This window comes from Sycon ciliatum, chromosome 5 (assembly GCF_964019385.1).
Source record: "Sycon ciliatum chromosome 5, ocSycCili1.1, whole genome shotgun sequence".
NCBI lineage: Eukaryota > Metazoa > Porifera > Calcarea > Leucosolenida > Sycettidae > Sycon > Sycon ciliatum.
Window position 1 is genome coordinate 2,662,174 of NC_088647.1, and position 21,528 is coordinate 2,683,701.

At 48.4% G+C, this 21,528-nt stretch overlaps 3 protein-coding genes across 3 annotated transcripts; 1 reads left to right on the top strand and 2 right to left on the bottom strand.

Annotated features, from left to right (window-relative positions):
• Positions 1–423: 423 nt before the first annotated feature.
• Positions 424–4,006, bottom strand: LOC135817159 (natural resistance-associated macrophage protein 2-like). Its single transcript, XM_065330283.1, has one exon. The coding sequence runs from the start codon at positions 3,431–3,433 to the stop codon at positions 1,574–1,576; it is 1,860 nt and encodes a 619-aa protein (XP_065186355.1). The 5' UTR covers positions 3,434–4,006; the 3' UTR covers positions 424–1,573.
• Positions 4,007–4,928: 922 nt separating this feature from the next.
• On the bottom strand, positions 4,929–11,244 carry LOC135817161 (abasic site processing protein HMCES-like). The gene is made up of 8 exons (XM_065330286.1): positions 11,011–11,244; positions 10,393–10,560; positions 9,128–9,448; positions 8,770–9,037; positions 8,273–8,368; positions 7,788–7,853; positions 7,221–7,330; positions 4,929–6,448 (listed from the first exon to the last, which is right to left on the bottom strand). Exons 1-8 carry the CDS (start codon positions 11,028–11,030, stop codon positions 6,325–6,327), a joined length of 1,173 nt encoding a protein of 390 aa, XP_065186358.1. The 5' UTR covers positions 11,031–11,244; the 3' UTR covers positions 4,929–6,324.
• Positions 11,245–11,464: 220 nt separating this feature from the next.
• Positions 11,465–20,940, top strand: LOC135817162 (targeting protein for Xklp2-B-like). Its single transcript, XM_065330287.1, has 13 exons — positions 11,465–11,665; positions 11,761–11,930; positions 12,046–12,122; positions 12,482–12,568; positions 14,035–14,173; positions 14,597–14,803; positions 15,400–15,621; positions 16,480–16,631; positions 17,005–17,227; positions 17,719–17,826; positions 18,208–18,324; positions 18,851–19,105; positions 19,711–20,940. Exons 1-13 carry the CDS (start codon positions 11,563–11,565, stop codon positions 19,870–19,872), a joined length of 2,022 nt encoding a protein of 673 aa, XP_065186359.1. The 5' UTR covers positions 11,465–11,562; the 3' UTR covers positions 19,873–20,940.
• The last annotated feature ends 588 nt before the right edge of the window (positions 20,941–21,528 follow it).

Sequence of the window (21,528 nt, forward strand, 5' to 3'; positions counted from 1 at the left end):
AACCAGAGAAAAGGGATTTCCCCGCACAGCCATCAGTGCAGTGCAACCAAGACGGCAAGAGTACGTAGACTACTCTTGAGAATAAGAATTAGTTGAGTCTTGGTGCAACTGCAAGACTGCATGATGCATGCGCATGTGTATGTGTCACTGTGTGTGTGTCCTCCACCTTCTGCTTGTGACATTCTGTCATACGTGTGTACAACAAAATATTATGCTATCAAGAGTACATAATGTACTCTTGGTGCTATGTTACAGTATGTATGGAGTGTAGCACATGAAATCCTGAAAGGCAGATCTGCGTTTACTCGGTGACAATCATGGCTAGAATTGAAGTAATCCTCTCTCAGCCAATCTCACCAGCACTGGCACCAGTCCACGGTTCATCTCACGCTGCAGGTCAGGAATCCAAACTTAGGCCACCCTTTGTTAATTCATTGTTTAACGTCCTTTTTTTCGCGAAAAGGTACGCGGGAGGGCGGAAAAAAAACAAAAGCCCATTCCAAAAACTGGAAACCCCAATCAAACATTCTGACCAGTAAAGCATGTGATATATACAATATTTCTGGGTCTAACGGCACTTGCAGGCATAGAACAACACTCTTTGATGGTACATTGGAGCACATGCCTGATGAATCCAACAAAACAGGTACAGTACATAGCATGGAGTTAGCATGTCATGAATTACGTCTGGCTTTTTACTAGGACACACACCGTACGATATTTAAAAGCCAACAAAAAAAAGAACACAAGACAAAGGCATGCCCGGGAGGCAAGATTATAAGTTTAAGGTCATGATCGGCACACTGTGAAACTACACAATCATGTATTTACAACTTCGCATATTATTGGTACTACTACTTTCTTGTTTTTTTTTCCGGTCGGAGGCAAAAAGGTACGCGGGCGTGGACGTTAAACAACGAAAAAAGAAAGGGTGGCCTTACACTGAATAAAGCCTTGTGAGTTGTGGTCACTCCGGGGAGTTGTACAGGTGAGGAAGGCCTGTCCACGGGAATCAGTGCCATGTCCTCTCCCGGGTCTATACAGTGTCATGTACAACTCCCTGGGACACTCCAAAGACAAACATTATCTTTGACAGAATGTGATGTCTCGGGCTACCAATTATCACGGTGAGAAATGAGAACGATTTCTTCTTCTTTTTCAGTATTCAGCTCCTAAGGCCGCTACGCTCAGCAAGGCAAACGCTGAGAAGAAACAAGAAGCCAGCACAGAAAGATGCAAGCCAGCATGCAGAGAAAGAAATAAGCCTTGACCGGCTGGACGTGACAGCTGCAAATGAAACTAGCGCAGCTACAAATCATATTCAAAAAGTCTAGGAGTACAGTCTTAAAGCTAGGGACTATGCATGTATATACTACAGCACCATGTAGTACACGTGAGGTTAGCAGGGGGGGGGGGGGCAGCGGGAACCACACAGGTACGTTTGGAGCCAACCGAATTAGCGGAGACCACAGGTCTCACTAGAACAACAATCTGTAGAAAAAAGTCTGTAGTTTGTCTCCATATTAATCCCTAAATAAAATCCCTAGAATAAAATATGCAGTTTGAAGTACACTCAGAGCCCTTCGGCATGCGGACACCTCACTGCCTGCGGCCCATGATGCTCTTGCTGCGAATCATGCATGTCAAGGCCGCCGTGGAGTAGTTCGTACATATTGGACGTTTGGCCTAGTTTCTCCTGCAGACCAGGCACGTACAGTCCCACTATAGACAGTACAAGGTAGCCGACTAAGGTGATATAGATGGCGAAGAACAGGGTGATACCGAAGCCAACCCCGACGCGAGCACCGGTCGACGGCAGGGCTTCCCACAGGTCATCTAAGAAGCTGACGGTGAAGTAGATGTTGACACTCATCACCAGTACGGCCATGACCCACATTGAAATCTGCATGGGAATGCCGGCTCTAAACTCACGCATCACAGCCTTGCTAGAGGCAAAGTGCAGCACGGGCAGGACGGCAAACGGTAGAAGAATGGATTGCAGGACATTCAGCCAGTCGTTCAAGCCGCTCAGATGGTCGATTCCCGTCGAGACGGCGACGAAGAGTGTGGGCGTGATTGCAATACTGCGCGTGAGCAAGACACGCTTCCAGCGACTCCAGCTGATGGTAAGGAAACCCTCCATTGCAAACTGACCAGCATACGTGCCAGTCATAGTGGAACTTTGACCAGCTGCCAAAATACCTACCGCCCAGATATACTTGGCTACATCGCCAAAACGGCAGCCCAAAAAGATTCCACCCTTGCGCAAGTCCAGGTCAAACGTGCTATTCAAGGAGAGATCTGACGTACTGCCTAAAGCACTGCAGTTAAACTCATTCAGGATGGTACTCGTGCTGACATTGAAGAAAGTCTCAGCAAAGACACACACCACAAACAAGTTGATGACAAAGGACACCATGAGAGCGATGGCCGACTCGACAAAGAAGTAGAAATTAGCCTCCTTGATCTTGGCAGAGGACGAGCGGTCGACGTCGCGGCTGCGCACCAGGGCCGAGTGCAGATAGAAGTTGTGCGGCATGATGACGGCACCGATGATGCCCACCGCTTGCTGCAGCGCCTGTCGATCACAGTTGGAGCACCACGGTATCACCAGACCCTCCATCACCTCCGCCTGGTTAGGTGCTGCTACAATATACTCGTACCCAAACGTCACCGCCATGATGGTGATCAGCGTGCAGAAGAATACCTCCAACTTGCGCAGACCATAATTGTCCAGAAACAAGAACAGGAATGTATCGGCGATGGTGATTAGGACCCCGGCATACAACGGGATTTTGCCGTTGCTAAGCAACGAGTAGGCAATGGCCGTTCCGATGACTTCTTGCATGTCGGATCCGACGATGGCCAGCTCGATCATGAGCCAGAGGACTATGCGCGGCGTGCGGGGATACTGTTGGCGGCACAGCTCCGCCAAATGCTGGCCACTAGTGACACCAAGTCTTGCAGAGAGCCGCTGCAGAAGTAAACCCATACATGTTGCGGTGAACAGAAGCCATAGCAGATGAAACCCAGCCGCGCCACCAGACTGCATGTCAGACTCAATGTTCCCTGGATCCAGGTAGGCGATGCTCATCAGAAACCCAGGACCTGTGAATGCCCATAGCTTGCGAAACGAGAAAAACTTCTCACTGCCGCCTTCCGGTATAAGAATCGTCTGCTCCAAGTTGTTCTTCCGCTTTGCTTGTGCATGGGTGACGCGTGGTGTCACATCGCTCTCGCTCGCGTTGATCTGACAGCCACCATCCATTGCCTCCCTCATATTCGCAGGGGCAGATGTGCTGGAATCGTAACGGTGAAGGCCCTCGTCTTCACTACTGGGTCCTGCGCGGCTCACCATGTCAGCTGAGTCGTCCTGCGAAGCAGACGACGCTACATGAGAGTTGTTCTTGGACAGACTACGTAACTCATACATCTATGCGACAATTGAAAGTTCAACCGATCAGCAACGCGGCTGACACTGACTGTCCGTTGGAAGAACTCCAGGAAAATATTCAGAAAGAAGATCGATGTCAAAACCACGAAGTAGGAACCTGTAATGCCGGCTGTGATAATAGGTAGATCTATCAGATACTTGTTGTAGTGCTCCCTGTTTGGTACTGGGCTATGGCTCTTGTCTAGACCTAGTAGAGTAGAACAAACTAACTTACTAGAACTTGTAGAAGTCAACAGTACAATCGTACTTCATAGTCAGTCTTGCTTGTTGTCTTGTGATTTGAACAGCAAGTCAAGCCAACCGCCGTGCATCAAAGGTCGAGCAAAAAAGCAAAGACTGCAGGAAGGGGAAATCCCGCCGTGATTCATGGTGATTGTCTTTGCCATCTGCTCTTCAGAAATTTTATGTGCTCAACATTTTCGGTATCAGAGCAGAAATTTTAGGTACAGAGAATCAGTTCTCTATTGGATTATGTGTGTGTTTGTTCGGTGTATTGAAATTTTAGGTATAAAAACAGATGCACTGAAAGTACCGAAAATAAAAGTACACCGAAAGTAAGTTTGTGTAACTACAGTATAGTAGATCTACGAGTAGTCAAATACGGCTAAAAAGGTGTTTTATTGAACGCACAAACCACTGCAAATACTACAATTTTGTAGTAGTACTTCAGTACATGTAATGACAGTAGTCAAATACCAATGATCATTACAGCACACAGCGAACACCCAACCTCCGTGTGTGTGTCTGCGTGTGTGCGCCATTCGGAGATCTGCTCTCACTGACTGAAACAACATCGGTCATTTCAGGACCTATTATCATCCACGGATGGGCATTATTGTATTGTACTGGGTGTGTGCATTGCACGGTGACAACTATACATGCCAATGAATACAAGTGCATGCACTATCGACACACACACAATACAATACAATACAATACAATATGCCCATCCGGAGATGATAGCAGGTCCCGAAGGGACCAACAGTGTTCAAGTCACGAGCAGAATCGGGCGTGGCGAGTCAAGTCCTGGCGACGGCGATAGCGCTTTCCACAAGTGCAAACGAAGTCTAAGGTGACGGGCTCGGTCGGAGGAATGGTGCTGCATGCTGATCTCCATTCTCTGCGATCCTGGGCGAGGTCGTACCAGTCCGCTATCTGGCGGTCCGACACACACACACACACACACACACACACACACACACACACACACACACACCACCACCACCACCACCACCACCACCACACACGCGCACACACCTTGTGACGCCCCATCGCCGGAGGCGATGATAGGCTTAATGAGCCAGGCAGAAAAGCGGATGACGCTGGAGGTCGCCACTTCTGCGGAACGACCGTCCGCATGCGCAGCTGAACGGCTTGGCGGGTGGAGGAGCCGGAGGAGGGAGATGGTCACACACCCACACACATTCACACCCACACACATGCACGCATGTGTTACAGCTACACAGCACCACACTTTCGAATCAGTGGGTTACAGTGAATCACTGTAACCAATGCCAGTGGCTTCATGTGGCCAAAGCAATCATCAGACATTCATCAATGCATCTAGCTAGACTACCAGACAGATGCACCAGAGACTTCCAACACCGTATGCGGCATAATCTTTCATGAAGCCTCACCGCCTTCCCATAATTTGCTCTTTTCATTGCACATGAACGCAGCAATGATAACGACATTGGCATGAAACGATATCAACCGAGGCAGCTCCCTGTTATAGCTGCATAATCATAAAAGAGTAAGAAAGGATATGAACCAGGAAAAACAGGTACAGCGAAAGCTATCAGCATAGTTGAGTTCACGCATCAAAGCAACAATACAACGTACGCACAAGAGCAGAGCCATCCGGGGTGTAGCTCCTAAACCATACAAAATTTCCTAGAATCAATTGGAAAACTAAATCGTGGGCCCGCCACTTGTGTTCTGGCCGCTTGTACGAGAGAGAGGCTCCCCTCCCCCCCCCCCTACTCAAAGAACTAAAAAGCACCTCACACAACTCTATAGTATAGGGAATGTGTGGCGTGTTGGTACTGCACTGCGGCAGATATGTCAAGACTGTAACCCTTACACAGGCCGTCACAGGTGAATGCCGAGTATGTAGCCACATTCAAGGGGAGCACATGCATTATCGTGCGTGCCAATTCACATAATGATATATTTATAACATTACTGGCGATCAAGGTCCGATGCCCCACCGGGCACGTGAGCGAATGATGAAACTGACAGGTATACTAGGTACCGAACCAAATACTCAGTCAGCAGAGCCAGGACCTTAGTAGTCTGCATATCAAGCCAAGTCTGGCGGAAAGCTGCAAAGTGCAATGAACTATCAGAGGCACTCTCAGAATGATGCTGCTACCATTGAAGAACTCCACAAAAGTATCAACGGGTGAGTGGCACATTCCCATGAGCAAGAAGAATGAGACCTACCTTGCCAGCTCAGCGTTTCGGAGATACAGTAGAACGGAATATAACGGTCCACTCAAAGCAGGGCATAGTTCGCTTGGGGGCTCAGGAGGACACCAGATAGCACTGCTAAGTCGTGTAGCTGGATTCGACGACCAACGAGACAGCAATGATTCACGTGCAGTCTGCAGAGCGACTACAAAAGTACCTGATACTGCTTCGTAGTACAATGGAAGGTTTCGAACGCACTCGGTAACAGAACAACGGCTTGCCGCGACATCCTGCTAAATACGGCAAGCTGAGTGCATAGACGGGTGTTGCGCAATCAGCAAATTTGGAATTTCACCCGTACACGGTAAAAAAACCTGTCGGTAGACATACAAGCTGTGTGATTTTAGAAGAGGCAGCATACAGCACCAATACCGAGAATGGTATTATAACGATCAGCTTTACTCCTCCACAGGTTTCTTGGCTGATGGTTCGTCTTCGGACTTCGTCTCCTCCGCCTTACGCTTTGCAGGGGAGACTTTCAGCCATGACGTCAGACCAGTGGCTTTCACCGGCTTCTTGGCACTGTAGGAACATGGAGATGCAATGGCACACAGCGATAATGAGCAGGAAAACAAGGAACACCCTTTCCCCCTCCCTCTCCTAATCCTAATAGCCCTCTCTCCAAAGCACAAGGACAAAGAAAAATGTGTACAGTACTCACAAGGAGGAATCTGGAGCATAAAAGCCCGTAAAAAAAGTATGCGCCCCAAAAATAAATACCCCCTTCATCTTTAGACTCTGTCTGTTGAAGTCAACTTTAGCGCAACAAACATACATGTACTGTCTGAAACCGGGAGTAGTAAAAGGCTCTACAAAAAACTCCCTGGCCTGAAAAATATCAGTATGGTTTGCGCATGCATAGCAAAGCAGGCACATGTATATGTGCATGCCCTGATACGCACTAGAGAAAAAGGACTTCTCCACGTACATGTACGCGACAGCCAAGTCCAAAAGTTGGTTTGTGCCCGAAAGCCGAAAGCGTTTACGGGTGTGACCCATAAATTTGAAAATAAATACCGGTATATACTTGAAGGTCTTTTACAGAAGTGCAAGAGTTTGTGGCTTACAACTAAAGTGCCATCATAGTGGACAGGTTGATTGGAGACGAATTAAGAGCTTCTACCACTGATAATGCTGGGTGCATTGCAGCCTCTCTGGAGACCATGCGCAAAGTAAACACATTTAAAACATGTTCAAGTTGATCGGTATTCTGCTGGTGGTGGATGAAAGCCGGATTTCGCACTATGCCACACAAAGTTAAACATGTAACAGTGACGATATCAGTGGTACTCACTTCAGATCAATGGGATCTATCGAGTCGGCGTTCTTGTAGCGAATGTTACCCATGGACTGGGTGACGGGATGCCACTTCAGCACGGACGTAGGATGAATGAGACCCAGTGCCTGAAAGCAACATGATCAACACATTTGATAATACTAGTAAGTTACGTGAATAGTGTTCTTGAATACAAAAATACAATGTCACTTACAATAGAAGTAAAAACAAAGGACAGGGTTCAGGCTCCTCAGAATCAACATTTTCACAACTTTTCCACAAGTACTTCCATTGCCTTCTCAAAGCAGGTGAAAAGAAACTGAACAGGCACAATATTCATAACTTGATAAGGTTGAGAAAGTTGAAAATGAGAAAAGTCTGAAGAAAAATTGACCATCACAAAGCGTCTCGTTTTTGACGAATGCAGCCGAACAACTCGTGACAAAACTGCCGCTTCTTTGATCTGAGAATGGTAACTGAAAGCAGAGATCTGCTGAGGGTGCTGTAAACTGGGAAATGTTTCCGGCTTACAGCTTCTCATCTACTGGCAAGTAGCACACTGTACAACAACACCCGTATACATACCTGCTCGAGATTTACGCTGGAGAAGTTCAGCCACTTTTCAATGGCTTCGTCCCCGTCCAGAATAGCCTGGCAACGTGCAGAGTTGGAACACAGAACATCCAAATGTACTCAATCAAAGAAAATATCCGAACTGGGGAGAGATCTGGGTTTGAAGTGTGACGAAACTGGACTTGGAGGTCACTTTCCCATTCCCGTTGGCTTTCGAATGTCGCTGTGTCATAATTTACTCTCTTTCTGCACGCTCTGCATTATGATCCTCAAGTGGATTAGTCGCATACGCGAGATCAGAAAGCGAACACCGCCAAGATGATCTTCACGCTTTGCTGGCATGACAGGGGCACGCATACCACGCGTTAGGATTCCTTTTAACTCCTCGGCATATATATGTAAAATCCAGGGGTCAGTTTTTATCTGCCATCACTATAGTTTGGGCAAATGTTACAGTACAATGCAGTCACACATGGGTCGATGCATTCTCGGCTTACCGGCATGCGATGATGTAGCCAGTCAATCGGCTTGGACGCCGGGACGGTTACGATGCTGTACGTGTAGATGGGACCAGACGCCTCGTGCTCCGATCCCTAGCAACCACAGCAACACACACACGTCATGAAGACACGCGAGCTGATTGTGCTTTTAGACACAATTGTACAGCCAGGGCCTAGGGGTAACGCGGATGCACGGACATTTCTTACTTTACTAACGCCCATACAATAATTATAACATGATAAAAATCTATAATGTAGCCAGTCCACAAGCAGAGGGCATGATACACACAGTTCAGCATGCCACGGAAAATCTTGATCAAGATTTTTATTGAAAGAACGAACAGCAAAACACACACACACACACACACACACACACACACACACACACACACACACACACACACACACACGGATCTCATTAATGGTGGTTTCTAGAATGAGCAACTTTACACAGCGATGCATCCCAAGTAATCCAGTCGCAAGCATTAACGTACCACTGGTGGATGCCAGACATCAAACAGCCCAGCCATTGTCAGCAGGCGAGACGGCTTTCTCTCGGCAAACCTTGCCCGGTCGACATCACCGCTTGCGCGCAGATCCTCACTTTGGCCATCCTCGCTTTGCGATGCTTCCGCGGCGTCCAGTGCGACGGCTGCTTCCTGGGCTGCAGCTATATCGTCGTCGCTAACGCCCGCCTCAGAGCTGCTGAACGTCATGAAGTACGGCTGTTTGGTCTTGCCGGACGTTTTCCACTCATAGAAACTGGCCGTGCAAATGCAGAATCAGGCAAAAACAGAGGGATTGCATTTCACTCCAGACAAAAAGATATTGCGACGAAATGAATCTACTTACCCCTCACAGACAATGACACACCGCTGGCCTCGCTTCAGTGCATTGCGAAACGAGGCCTTCTCCTGGATGCCTTCCAAGCGGCTGTTGTTGAGCATGGTGCCGAATTTGTCCGGATCTCCCTTGTGCCACGACGGCACCAGACCCCAGCGCATGGTCTGCAGAACGCGCTCGCCACGACAGCTAGCCAAGACGTCGGGCTGTGATTCCGTAGCGCCAGTGCTGCTGGTGGTGGTGGTGGCGGCGGTGGCGGCGGCGGCGGTGCTGGATGTGGATGCAGCTGGTGTCCGGCAGTGGGGATGATCACCAGAGATAAGAACAGGCCTGTGAAAGCATCAGCGAGTACAGCCAAGCACGGGAGCACATACACGTACTGTCAGAATTACTGCAAGCCAATTGTGTAACACGGTCAAAATTCCCGACAGGTAATACCGGTCCGGGTCTACCCTCGTTGATAGACAACCCCGGGGGTTGGAGCATTTCGACTTTTACCTCCTATCAGGACTTGCATATTTTTCTGCTGTTTTACATCATTGACACTGTATCCGCCTCAGAGTTGATGATTCCTCAATATAAGACAATCGAGAGGTTCCGTGCTACTTAAAATTGAGCAACATTACAGTGAGCGGGAAGATCCGTGAATTCGCGAGTTACGAAAGTAGTCCACGTAGAGTACGTACGAGGGACTCTGTCAGCGTGCATTGTGCAGTAGGGAAGACTTGAAAAATGTTTCTGGAAACTGCTCACTGTCACAGTGTGTGTCATGAGTTGGAGGGAGTTGTCAAAGTGTGTATTTATTATGTTTTGCTTTTTCAGCTGACTTGGAGTAACAGGCGCGTAGCACTGCCGTTGGAGGTGGTCCGGCCGGAGGGGGGTCCGGGATGTCCCCTGGGTAACTTTTGAAGTTTAATAGGGTGCAAAATCCTGCATTCTGGACCGACTGCTACGCCCCTGAGTAAACCATGCCCTATCCAAGGCGCTGTGGATAACTCTGCACGACAGAACTCGTGTGCACACACACAACTGTGAATACAATGGCACTGTACCCGAGCACTCGAACAAGTGCCTAAGTACACGTACATGTATACTACTCACACAGCAATGACACAACCAAGTCCTTGTCTGCCGTTACTCAGAGTTTCGGTGTTATCAACAACACTCATCAGACACCATAACCAAGCCCCGCCATTCACAAGAATATATCCATATCCTTGTGAACGGTATACTAGTACACAGCCTGAGTATCTTAGACAACTGTCTACACTTACATGTACGTGGACGGTCCCACGTTGAACGATGGATAGTAGCGAGCTCGGCCCGCGGCCCGGCCCACGTCACCCTTCTTCTTGCCGTTCACCCATCGCGGCTGACGCGGTTTGCCCGTGCGCTTGCTGCGGTACGTGCACGCCCGCGCCACTGCTTCCGGCTCGCAGGCACTGTAGCGGCGCACCGGAAAGCAAAGAACACCCACCACACACACATGATGTATCCCCACCATTCGCTGCATGTTCATGTGTAGGAGTTGCACGGTAGAAAGTATATTTTTCGCGGTTTATAAAGAATATTTATTTTGTGGAGCACGTCACACAAGCCATTCCGGAGCTGGGGAAAGGGCCGCAGGGTTATTTGTCGAGGTCTGGAATACTACACGTAGGGTCTTGAACACTAGGTATAAAGTTAGTTGCTATAAACTGCAGTTCTCCGAGACAAGTTCTATGAAGCAGACCTCGTCTGCTTTGATTTCGGACAGATTCCCACAGCCAATCAAATAATTTCATCACTGGCTGACTACTGCCGTCCCATGTATGTTCAAGCATCAGGAGCAAGTCGTGTGATTGGGGAACATGACGATTGTATTTGGTGCTTTCATACATCATTATTCTTACCATGCAGTCCTGCCACACATTCTTGAACTTTGATCCCAGATCACCCCTCAGACTTGCCGAACAGGAACTCGATACCAGCTTTTTCTCCCTGGCTTCAGACAAAACTTCGAAAGTGTCAAGCTACAACCGGCATTTTATTTAATTTTTATTACCACTGCACTGACAGTCGACTAGTCTGTAGCATGGCCTCCGATCCTGGCAGCCTTTTCCAGTGGAGAAGGAGGATCGAGTTTGGACTTGTCGCATCACGATCGACCAGGACCGAGTTTGAATCAAAATCAAAACATGATTTGCATGTGGACTGCGCCGCGCGGCCGCGCCGCGCTAGTCTTGTCGTGAGCTTGACGTCATTTTTACGAGTGGATCAGTTGCATGGCAACCGTCGATGTGCGCGCTTTTCAAATCTCCTGGTGACAGACTGCACGTTGAACTTGAAGTTGAGCAAGAAGGTGAGACAAACCGATCATCTTCGTGTTCAGCCTTCAGGATTTGCTCACTCCTGTGTCTTGAGCTACAGTTTCCCCCTCATAGGTAGCTTTCAGCCTATTCAGGATGGCGACAGACGTTTTTAGCTGTGAATATGATGCCCCGATGTACGTAGACTTTTCCTCCATTGACCAGCCGTCGGAGGACGACAGGGCAGACGCTTGGTTCGGTGCGTTTCTCTTTTGAACAGCGAACATCAACGCAGTGTCAGACAGAAATTCAACCCCGATGTGTGCTTTTCTCGCGATTCCCAATTGTGTTTAGATGCTGCCGCAGCCAAGGAGGCAGGTGGAGATGGAGGTATGGGTGACATGTTTGCCGAGGGACCTGAAGGTATTCTGGACGAGGAGGAGGACGCAGAGGAGGATGCAACTGATGGCGATGCTGGAACTGATGATCAGACAGAAGAGATCACCACCAACGGCCACAAAGACGTACGTTGGCCAGAACAACAGAGCAGAGAGTGCTTTGATTCCCCCAGTAGTAGCAGTAGAAGGTTGTCGTCACACATGTGTACTGCCCTTGTCCTTGTGTTTGTGTTTATCTTAGGTTACTTCACCAGGTACTCGCTCACATGGTATGATGCTGAGAAAGGGCAGCACTTCATCAGCTACTTCCAACATCAGGTACAATTTCTTTGAGATGTTATCAGTCGTTTTAAGTTGACATTCCTTCATGTAGTAATCCTGAAAATAATTTCAGTACTGTTTCCTGGGGATGGGTTGACGATTTTGTCATCACATTTCAGTCTGTCATATTAATTATGATTCCTTTGTTATGATGTAGTGGGCCTCTGATAATGTTGATTACAGCACAGTGCAGTGGTCTTCCGCTGGTTAGTTGATTGCCAGCTTAGGTCCCACATTGTCCGGTGCAGACACACCAACGTTGATAGCTCGGTGATTCGTCAATGCGATTCGATTAATCAATTTATTTTTCTCTTTTTTCTGTACTCCATAATTGTTTTTTTCTTCTACTGGAATAGCACATCGAGCAATGTAGCACGCAAAGCCGTGTCCAGTGCCAGTAAGAAGCCCAAACTGACCATGCCGGAAACACCTGATTTTGTCCGGTAAGTCTATTAGCGCAGTCCCGATCAAGTACATGTACAGTTGTGGTCAAAGACATCCAACCCACGCGCCCACAGCAGCGACAAGGCTCATGCAGCCCTCAGATCAGTTTTGGGAACATGCATGATGTAATTGAAATGGAAACGCACCGCTACTTTTGACTCGTGGGTCGGATTTCTTAGGGTTGGTTCACATACGCAAAATCGGCGCCGCAAGACATCGGCGGTGAGACAGCTCCCGATCCGTTGCGCATACGGTTCGAGTACCAAATCTACTACAAAGTAGTACAGAATGTGTCCGAATGCTACGACAGGTTTGCCAATTGAAGCTTGAATTCTTTGTTTCTTCAGTAGTTCAAAGTCTTTCGGTGATGGCCACTCGGTGCTACCTTTTACTGGAGATCATGAAACTACTTCTACACATTTTATTGCAGTCTAGTAAGCAATGGCGTCGGCATTATGCATGCAAACGATGAAGTCACAAGAACTTGCCAATGTATCCATCGTATTTTTTATTTGTTTCAATTGTAGTTGTCTCATAAATTGCACAACAGTCAAGCAGATCATCCGAAAAGGACGGGTTGGTATGCTGACTTATTTGCCACCTTGAAGCGATTACAAGAATGGCGAACGAACCTCGTCTCTAGCTTCAATTTAGGAAAATTTAGGACGAGCCATGGTTTGAAATTTTGACAAAGTCTGGCTTCCGGCAGCCGGTGATCACCGGCGCAAACGGTTCACAAACCACTTCTGGTCAAAATCGTACGGGATCGGTGCCGGGGCAGATCGCAAGAGTAAGGCACTGTCCAACTTTGCCGGCGGTCCCTTGCGATATTTTACCGTATGATTTTGTTACGACTGCACTGATTCACATAATCGCAATGTGCCGGGAGAGGTTGCAAGAGGCCCACTCCCGGCGCGTACCGGCGATATGTGAACCAACCCTTAGGCCACGACTCTAGTAGTAGTCCATGTATCAGTGCTGCCTGTGACCGGCATGGACCACCAAGGGGGCTCGGGTGGCTATCAACTCTTTGCATGTGGCTGGTTTGTGGTGTTGCCCTCTTCCGGCCAAATTAAAGAAAAAATTTAAATTTAAAACCACCCAAGGAGAAATGCTCCCGGCCACCACTGTTTCCTTGGCTTTGACGAACAGTTTGATTTGGTTTGGTTTTATTTCAAGTTGCACAACAAGAATGAAGTTGAAGACACCACTGCAGCTGTACTTATGGTTGATAAATATGGTGGTAAAGATACACCCGGCAGTATGGCGGTAAACACACGCCTGCCCACACACGCTCTCTAAGCTACAACAAGCAGGCAAATTTGCCTTCTTACATGAAGTTGATATCCTGTGGGTGTGGGTGGCTGGGTGGCTGGGTGTATAAGCTAATAGCAAGTAGTGTGCATGCACTGAGGCTGACCAATAATCTTTTCCCTTCTCATCCTCCTCATATTGTTATGCTTAGACGTGGTCGTCAGAAACTGACCGGCGCGGGTCATGCTGTCAAGTCGTCGGAGCAGCTGGAAATGGAGCGCATTAACAAGATGCGAGAGAAGCACCGCAAGGCAGTGCAGGCGTCGCAGGAGTCCTTCCGCCAGCTACATGTGAGTTCAGTGATTGCATTCGCGTCAAGGAGCCAGTCTGTATTCCCAACCCATCTCCACTGTAAAATTGGATGTTGAAGAAACTTGTATGTGGCCCCAGAGCTCCAATTGCTGGAGGATTTACGAGTTCCCATCTTTCCTCTGGGCATACTCAATCTGCGCTTTCTCTGGGCAAATGTAGAACAGATGATTTCTCGATTCTTGTTGAAGCCTGCTGGCTCCTACCAGTGTTCCTCACTGCGTTAGACTTTCAAATCCACAGTGGTGCGTGCTGGTAGACTGTGCCGTCGCTTGCCTGTTGCCCGGCGTAGATGCACATGTTACATCTTCATGCATGGTGACCGTGTGCTGTTGGGCTCTGTGTGTGACCGTGTGCTGTTGGGCTGTGTGTGTGTGTGTGACTGGATACCTTTCTCTGTGCAGACAACGGCCGGTTCAGCCTGTGCTGCATTACCAAAGCGTGCCGCAGTCGCACCGACCATCCCCGTTGGATTCAACTTCCGCACGGAAAGTCGACTCGCGAAGAACGCCAGCAACTCTCGCCCCGCTGAAGGCACTCAGCCAGACGGAAGTGGAAAGTTTGTCCATCAGCTTCGTTCGTACAACGCACCTAAATCCGTGAAGGGTCCAGTAAGTTGATACTAGTATGTTGTCCTTCTTTCATGACCAGTGATTCCACAAACCAATAGTTTATTTGAGGGGGGGGGGGGGGGTGATATGTATTTTCTATTCCGACTTCTTGAACTCTATTGTGAAGACAGAAAAGTGTTTGTTTAGAAATTAGGTGGAGGGGCTTTTCCTCTGCAGCATCATTTCCCGCCAGCTCCACCACCTTGTGTGGCATGCCTATGCATGCGGGTTGCGTCTTTGTACTGTGAGTCAACAGAATCTATTCGGCGCATATTTATTTTCGGCTATTTTCGGCCTGGTCATGTTTGGCCGAAAATTTGTTTTGCAAGGTTCAGTGTGACAGTGTAGACAGACGGCAGCAGTACAGACCGAAAATTGGATGCGGCCGAAAATGGGCTTTAGCCCTGGGAGGCCGACATTTGAATGGGCAGAAAATTTGTAGACTTGCGGTACTTGAAGTTGGTGGAGTGCCTACGGATGCGTCTTGATTCTTGAGGACAGTGGCGTGCCTGCCGCACAGTACGGATACGGAAAAGCCAGTCTGACTTACTCTCCGACGAAGCGTTGAATCTATTTTGATGTTTGTCAACTTGCAGGTAAAGGCGCGCCACGGACCTGTCAGCCCGACACATCCCAAGCCGTTCAAGTTCCACCAGACGCGCGCACAGAGCCGCCAGGCCGACAAGGAGAACACGGTCTCGTCCGGCAAGCCGGTTGGAGCTGCGGCCAAGTACGTCAGTGCTGCGGAGCACCTTAAGAAGTTTCAGAACGCGACACCGGACCGTTACCGTACGCTGCCAAGATCTGAAATAAATAAGGTATGAGCAGTACCTTAGTACTGATACATGTATTATCAAGTGGTTATCAGTACTGTGTGCAGCTTGGCACTAGGGAAATTAGCTATAGTTGTCCAGAGTTTTATTATCAAGAGCCTTTTCTCCATCTCATGATCTAGTTTCTGTGTCTGTGTGTGTCTGTGTGATGGAGCCCGACCTGTTGGATGGCTACCTTCTTGCCAAAGCACTTGAAGGTTGGACTAGTTTCAGCTCCACAATCCAGTGTGTCATTACTATAATAGCTTTCATGGCTGAGGTTGTTGGTATGTATGTTGGCTCTGGGTTCCCAGTACTCAGTAGCCGAGGCTGGTTGGTAAAGTAACTCCAATTTTACTTCAAGGTACCAGTGCATCTAGTGTCTGCTTCTATCAAAGCAGCGTGCTGTCTATACTGGTTACCCCAGCAAGTGTAAGGTGCGCATAGGTAGCTGTCTTGGCCGTTTTATGCCAATGTACTCCGTGTGGTGTAGACCAGGTGTGCATTGGTGATCGATTCACATGGCTTCGCCAGTTGTGTGGATTAGACAATTATCTGGCGCAAGTCTTGATCTGTCTCATTCAGATCTTGTTCGCTATCCTTGCTATAAGAGAAAATCTGTGGGTGCACATCCAGTGCATTTGCAGATTTGCGTGCTTCTCTTGCGATGGGCGTATACATGGTGTGATGGAGAGTGCTAGAAGCCTGCTCGCAAACCTTTGTGCAAATCCACACGCTCTCTCTCTCTCTCTCTCTCTCTCTCTCTCTCTCTCTCTCTCTCTCTCTCTCTCTGCGTGGTGAATCTTCCCCATCTAATAATATTTCTACTTTTTTTCTTCAACTTTAATTCTCTGGATGCTTTAGGGACCTATTCAGCCGAAAAATGGAACGAAAGCGCCCGCACCCCGCATGACAATGCCCGTCACGCCGAAGCTTATGTCGAAGACTCGCCATAGACCGCCTACGCTGGAAAGTCAGGCAGAGAAAGAAGAGAAGGAGCTGGATGAGATCAAGGCGTAAGGCAATGATGCAATACTAGTGAATGTTCTTATGATTTTATACTTTGGTTTACGCCTGTGGTTTGCACTGGGTGGATCCTTCTGTAAGCCTGCGCTTTATCGACCATCTCTCTCTGTCCTTCTCCATCTTCTCTTCTCTTGGAAGATACTTGACCCCTGAGGTTATGGCCTGATTCATACTTCATTTCGCGTACGGGAAACGCGTCGCATCGCGAAAAAGTTGACTTGTGCTCAACTACTAGTATTTCGCGTACGGGAAATGAATTATGAATCGACCTGATAGCAAGCGCTGGCCCGACTGTTTTGTATTGCTATGTCTTTGGATAATGACTTCAGCTTTGCAACACGGCTTGTATGTTCTGTTGGTCAGGTACCAGTTTAGAGCAAGGAAACTTGACCCAAGGATCATCACGGAGAACGGCAGCTACGGCCTGCCAAAGCGCACCACACCGAAGACCACGGTGGCCGTTGCACTGCGCCTGCAGACCAGCAAGCGGTGTGACGACCGTGCTTCCAAAGACACACACGGCAACACACCGCAGAAGACGTTCCGCGCCCAGCCGATACCGGACAAAATGTTCGAGCAACCAATTGTGAGTTACTACTAGCCTCCTACCTTTCTCAGTTCTCCCCACCATGGCTGGTTGAAATCGCCAGCATCACATCTTTGTTGGCAGCATGTCGTTGTGATGGTGGAACAATAATGATAAAAAGTAAATTATAACATGGCACGGGACTCTGGTCAGGTGTGGGATGTGGGGTTGGAACATCATTGCTTTGATGTGTGCAATGATTCTCTGTTCTCTTGCACCCTGCTCGCACTTTCTTCCATGATCCTTACGCTTTACACTGTAACAGTAACACTTTGACATGACTGTTACATGTGTTACCCTTATCGTGTGGACTATGACCAACATTTTGATGAAAGTTATTCTAACACAACGAAGAGAACATCAGTTTATGAATGTTGGAGTGAGAGTCATGGCAATGTTTTATAATCCTGCTTGCTTATTGATACATTCTATGGACTATGCAAAGTCTTACCAAAGCGCTGTGTTTTTTTTTTTGCTGGCTTGTCTTCCAGGGTATTCCAGAGAAATCAGCCGTGACTCTCACCGATGCCAAGACGCCCAACATTCGCAAATGCAAGCGCAAGGCTGACGACATCATGGAGGCACAGGCAAAGAGAGTCGTAAGTACAGTGCTGCTCAATGAAATCCAGTCGCGTCACTCAAGTACGCGTCGAGCGTTCCACAGCCCTCGACCTGCAAACACTGGGCTGCGAGATGATGCAAGGCGCAAACTTGAGTGACGCGACTGGATTTCATTGAGCGGCACTGTAGATTCTCTCATTTTCTACGCTTTGGAAGTGGATCGGTTGTTGCTGTAATCCATGTCTTTTAGGATCTGATGCATTTACAATGGTCTTGTTGTGCATGCCGATGTACATTTTTATGCTATTTCTGATAAGTCCATCCATTTCCTCGCTGCTAAATCACCTACAAGTACTGAAGTGGTTAGTGGGCCTCATGTTTCATTCACGCTCTCTTTCTAAATTCGTTGCTGTTGACAGGCAAGTGAAAACGAGGTGCCGCATGGCCTCACCCCGCCAAGGAACACCGTCGTTGAGCCGTTCGACCTGCAGACGGACGTGCGTGGTGCGCACAAAGTCGAACAGTGGAGACAAAGGGTAGGGTGTTCACTGTTCAGTTAGCTATGCTGCTATGCTGCTGCCTGGTGTTGCTTTGCTGTATGTATGTATGGGTGCTCTTGTCAGGCTCAGTTCCAATTTCTCTGTGCTGTGCGAATGTCCAAGGACAGCAACACTCTTGTCCGAAGGTCTAATCCTTCTTGAGTGAAGAATTGTCTTTCCGCTTTGAGCACAGCAGGCCAGGTCACCTTTGAGCTTGAATGCAAGTGTGGCTACGCTCCAACTGTTGTGCCTTTTGTGTGATCCTTATAAATGCATCATAGGCACTGAATTGCTTAGCATTATGATGTGGATCGTGAACAATTACGTGTTGACTTCACTTGTAAATGTTTAGAATTTAGAGCAAGACATTTTGTACAGCAGGTCACTTTGCTGGTGTTCAAGTTGGTGATGAAGGCAGCCTAAGCACTTTTTGGGCTTACATACTGCAACCCACTGTCTACGTAAGTCAAAGTTTCACATCACACGTGTCCCTTTTTTTCTCGCATGGCTTTCTCCACCACAGATGGCTCAGGAAGAAGAGGACAGTCGACGGGCGAAGGAGTTCCACGCGCGTCCAGCCACAGTGGTGTACGAGGCGCCATTCGTCCCCGAGCCGGCACAGCGAGGCCCCATCGTTACCGATGACGTCGTACTGCACTCCGATGTGCGAGCGGAGAAGCGCCAGGAGTTTGACTGCATGCGCAACGAGAAGGAGCTGGAAATGGCGGAGGAGCAGCACCGGCGCAAGATGGAAAACGAGGAACGGGAACGTGAAGAGGTGAGTACTATTGCCACTACGTGTGCCTTCTGCATTCAGTTGAGTACGTCCTGCGTTCACATTCGTGACGAGAGTCTAGGAAGCCTTTTGCATTTGTCCCTTCTTCGTTGAGAAGTTTTTTTGCTCGAGTCCTATTTCTGGTACTGTACTCCATTCATTGGTGGATGAGGTGAGAAGTAAAAAAGTGATGCACTGAGAGAAGAGCGTGAACCGATAAAGACCACGATGGTGATGTGAAGAAAGGGTGGTTTGTCAATCATGTGATTGCCTGTAGGTGTAGCTTATCACTGTTGCTGTGACCTGCATATGTGTGATACTGCTAGCTGCCACCGGTCCTTTGTGACCTGCATATGTGTGATACTGCTAGCTGCCACCGGTCCTTTGTGACCTGCATATGTGTGATGCTGCTAGCTGCCACCGGTCCTTTGTGACCTGCATATGTGTGATACTGCTAGCTGCCACCGGTCCTTTGTGACCTGCATATGTGTGATACTGCTAGCTGCCACCGGTCCTTTGTGACCTGGCCTGGGCCGTTGAGAACAATGTACATGTACATACCCGACAGCTTTGTCCCGTATTTGTCTTTCTGTGTTGCTGCTAACCAGGTTGAGCGCATCCGTGCTGGCATGGTGCACAAGGCAAAGCCAGTACGTCACTACCGCACTGTGGAAGTCAAGCCCAGCGAGCGGCCTCTGACCAAGCCGACCTCTCCGGCGTTCAGCCATCGCATCACAGAGAAGTATCACCGCGGCCGCACACCGCACTGATCCGCTACAACGTCGTATTGCTGCTGCTTCCCAGGTAGTATGGTTGGCAATGGGCCGTGCCCCTTGCGAATAGCATATGCCAATAGGACATCTCTCTCTCTCTCTCTCTCTCTCTCTCTCTCTCTCTCTCTCTCTCTCTCTCTCTCTCTCTCTCTCTCTCTCTTTCTCTCTCTCTCTCTCCTAGCCTGGGCAGTGTGCGCTGTGACCTCTATTCAACTTCTTTGTCTATCGCTGCTCTGATCATTCTGCGACTCGCTCATGCAGACCTGCACCAGTTCCGCGAAGTCTACGTAGATGCTTTCACTGCTCCACCGTACATGTGTGTGTGTGGGTGTGTGTGTGTGGTGTGGTGTATGCAGCGATGTTACATCAAAGTAGCTGCAAAAAGAGAAATAGCTCGCTTTTCACCTGGTAGTTTTCGCTCGCTGTCATCTCCCATTGATACTTCCCGCATTGCAACCGCCCTTGTTCCCCCGCCTCTTGCCCCCCCCCCCAACAGTATCGACCAGCTAACGAACGAACGTTTATCATTATAATCGTGCATGTTGCTCTGGCTTTCTCTCCTCTATTGTACCTTTCTAATATCCATAACAATCATAACGCCACTCATGACATCACCGCACGAAACAACATGAAATCTTTGGCCACTCCTTCCTCGCCCCATTGTTTCTTTTTGATCTGCTTCACCTATCGCATAGAATTTGTGTCCACTTTGGCTGTATTGGTTACACACGTCTTGACAAGACTATTTCCTGTGCCTCCCCTGCCAACCCCCGGCTCGTTATGCACACCGGCAGGCACATGATTTATTTGTTCGTGTTGTGTTTGTTCCTATCTTCTTTTTTCTGGTTTTCATACTCGTCTGCATGGAAATTAATAATATTATTTTTAGCTCTAGGTTAAATGCACTGTTTGTAGTAGAATTACGGCTTACTCGGATCTAGATGTTGTTTTGGCGTTGAAGTGCTGCTGACTCTGTATGACTACCGTACTGTGCGCGCTTGTATAATGCTGCACTTTGTACATATCTCTCGAACTGCATAACGTCAAGTAACCATTCTAACGTGACACGCCCGTGTGTTTGTAGATGGTCTGACCGTGTGTGTGCGTGTGCTTGCATACACGTTCACCTTGCAGCATTTGTCCATTGCCATGCCAGTAATCAGACCCCAATAGGATAGGAGTCGAACAGTGTTTAGGTGATTGTACTCCACACATACATCCCTCCCCCCCCCCCCCCCATGGAGCTCGAAACAGTATTTCACAACCAGTAACAGGATATTTTGTTGGATACAGTGCACTGGAGACAGAAGATGCAGCCCGTCCTGTGTACAGTGTCTGTATGCTGAATGCCTATCAACGTTCAGCTCGGCGTTGCAACAACACAACCTTCATCCACTGCAACTCTTGAGTCTTGAGTCTTGGCCGTTTGCTAACCCAAACTCCTGGATGTAGGGCACTACAGTCAGACCGCACACATCCGTTCTCCACAAAAATATCCGGATAGGCGAGAGAACCGGATAATCGAACACACCTACTGTATGTATGCATGACATAATAAAATTATGCTGTAACTCGGTAACCAGGGAGTAGTACAATACTATTGTACTAGTAGTACTACTACTCCCTGGTCACAATGGTCACTGTCAGTGCAGG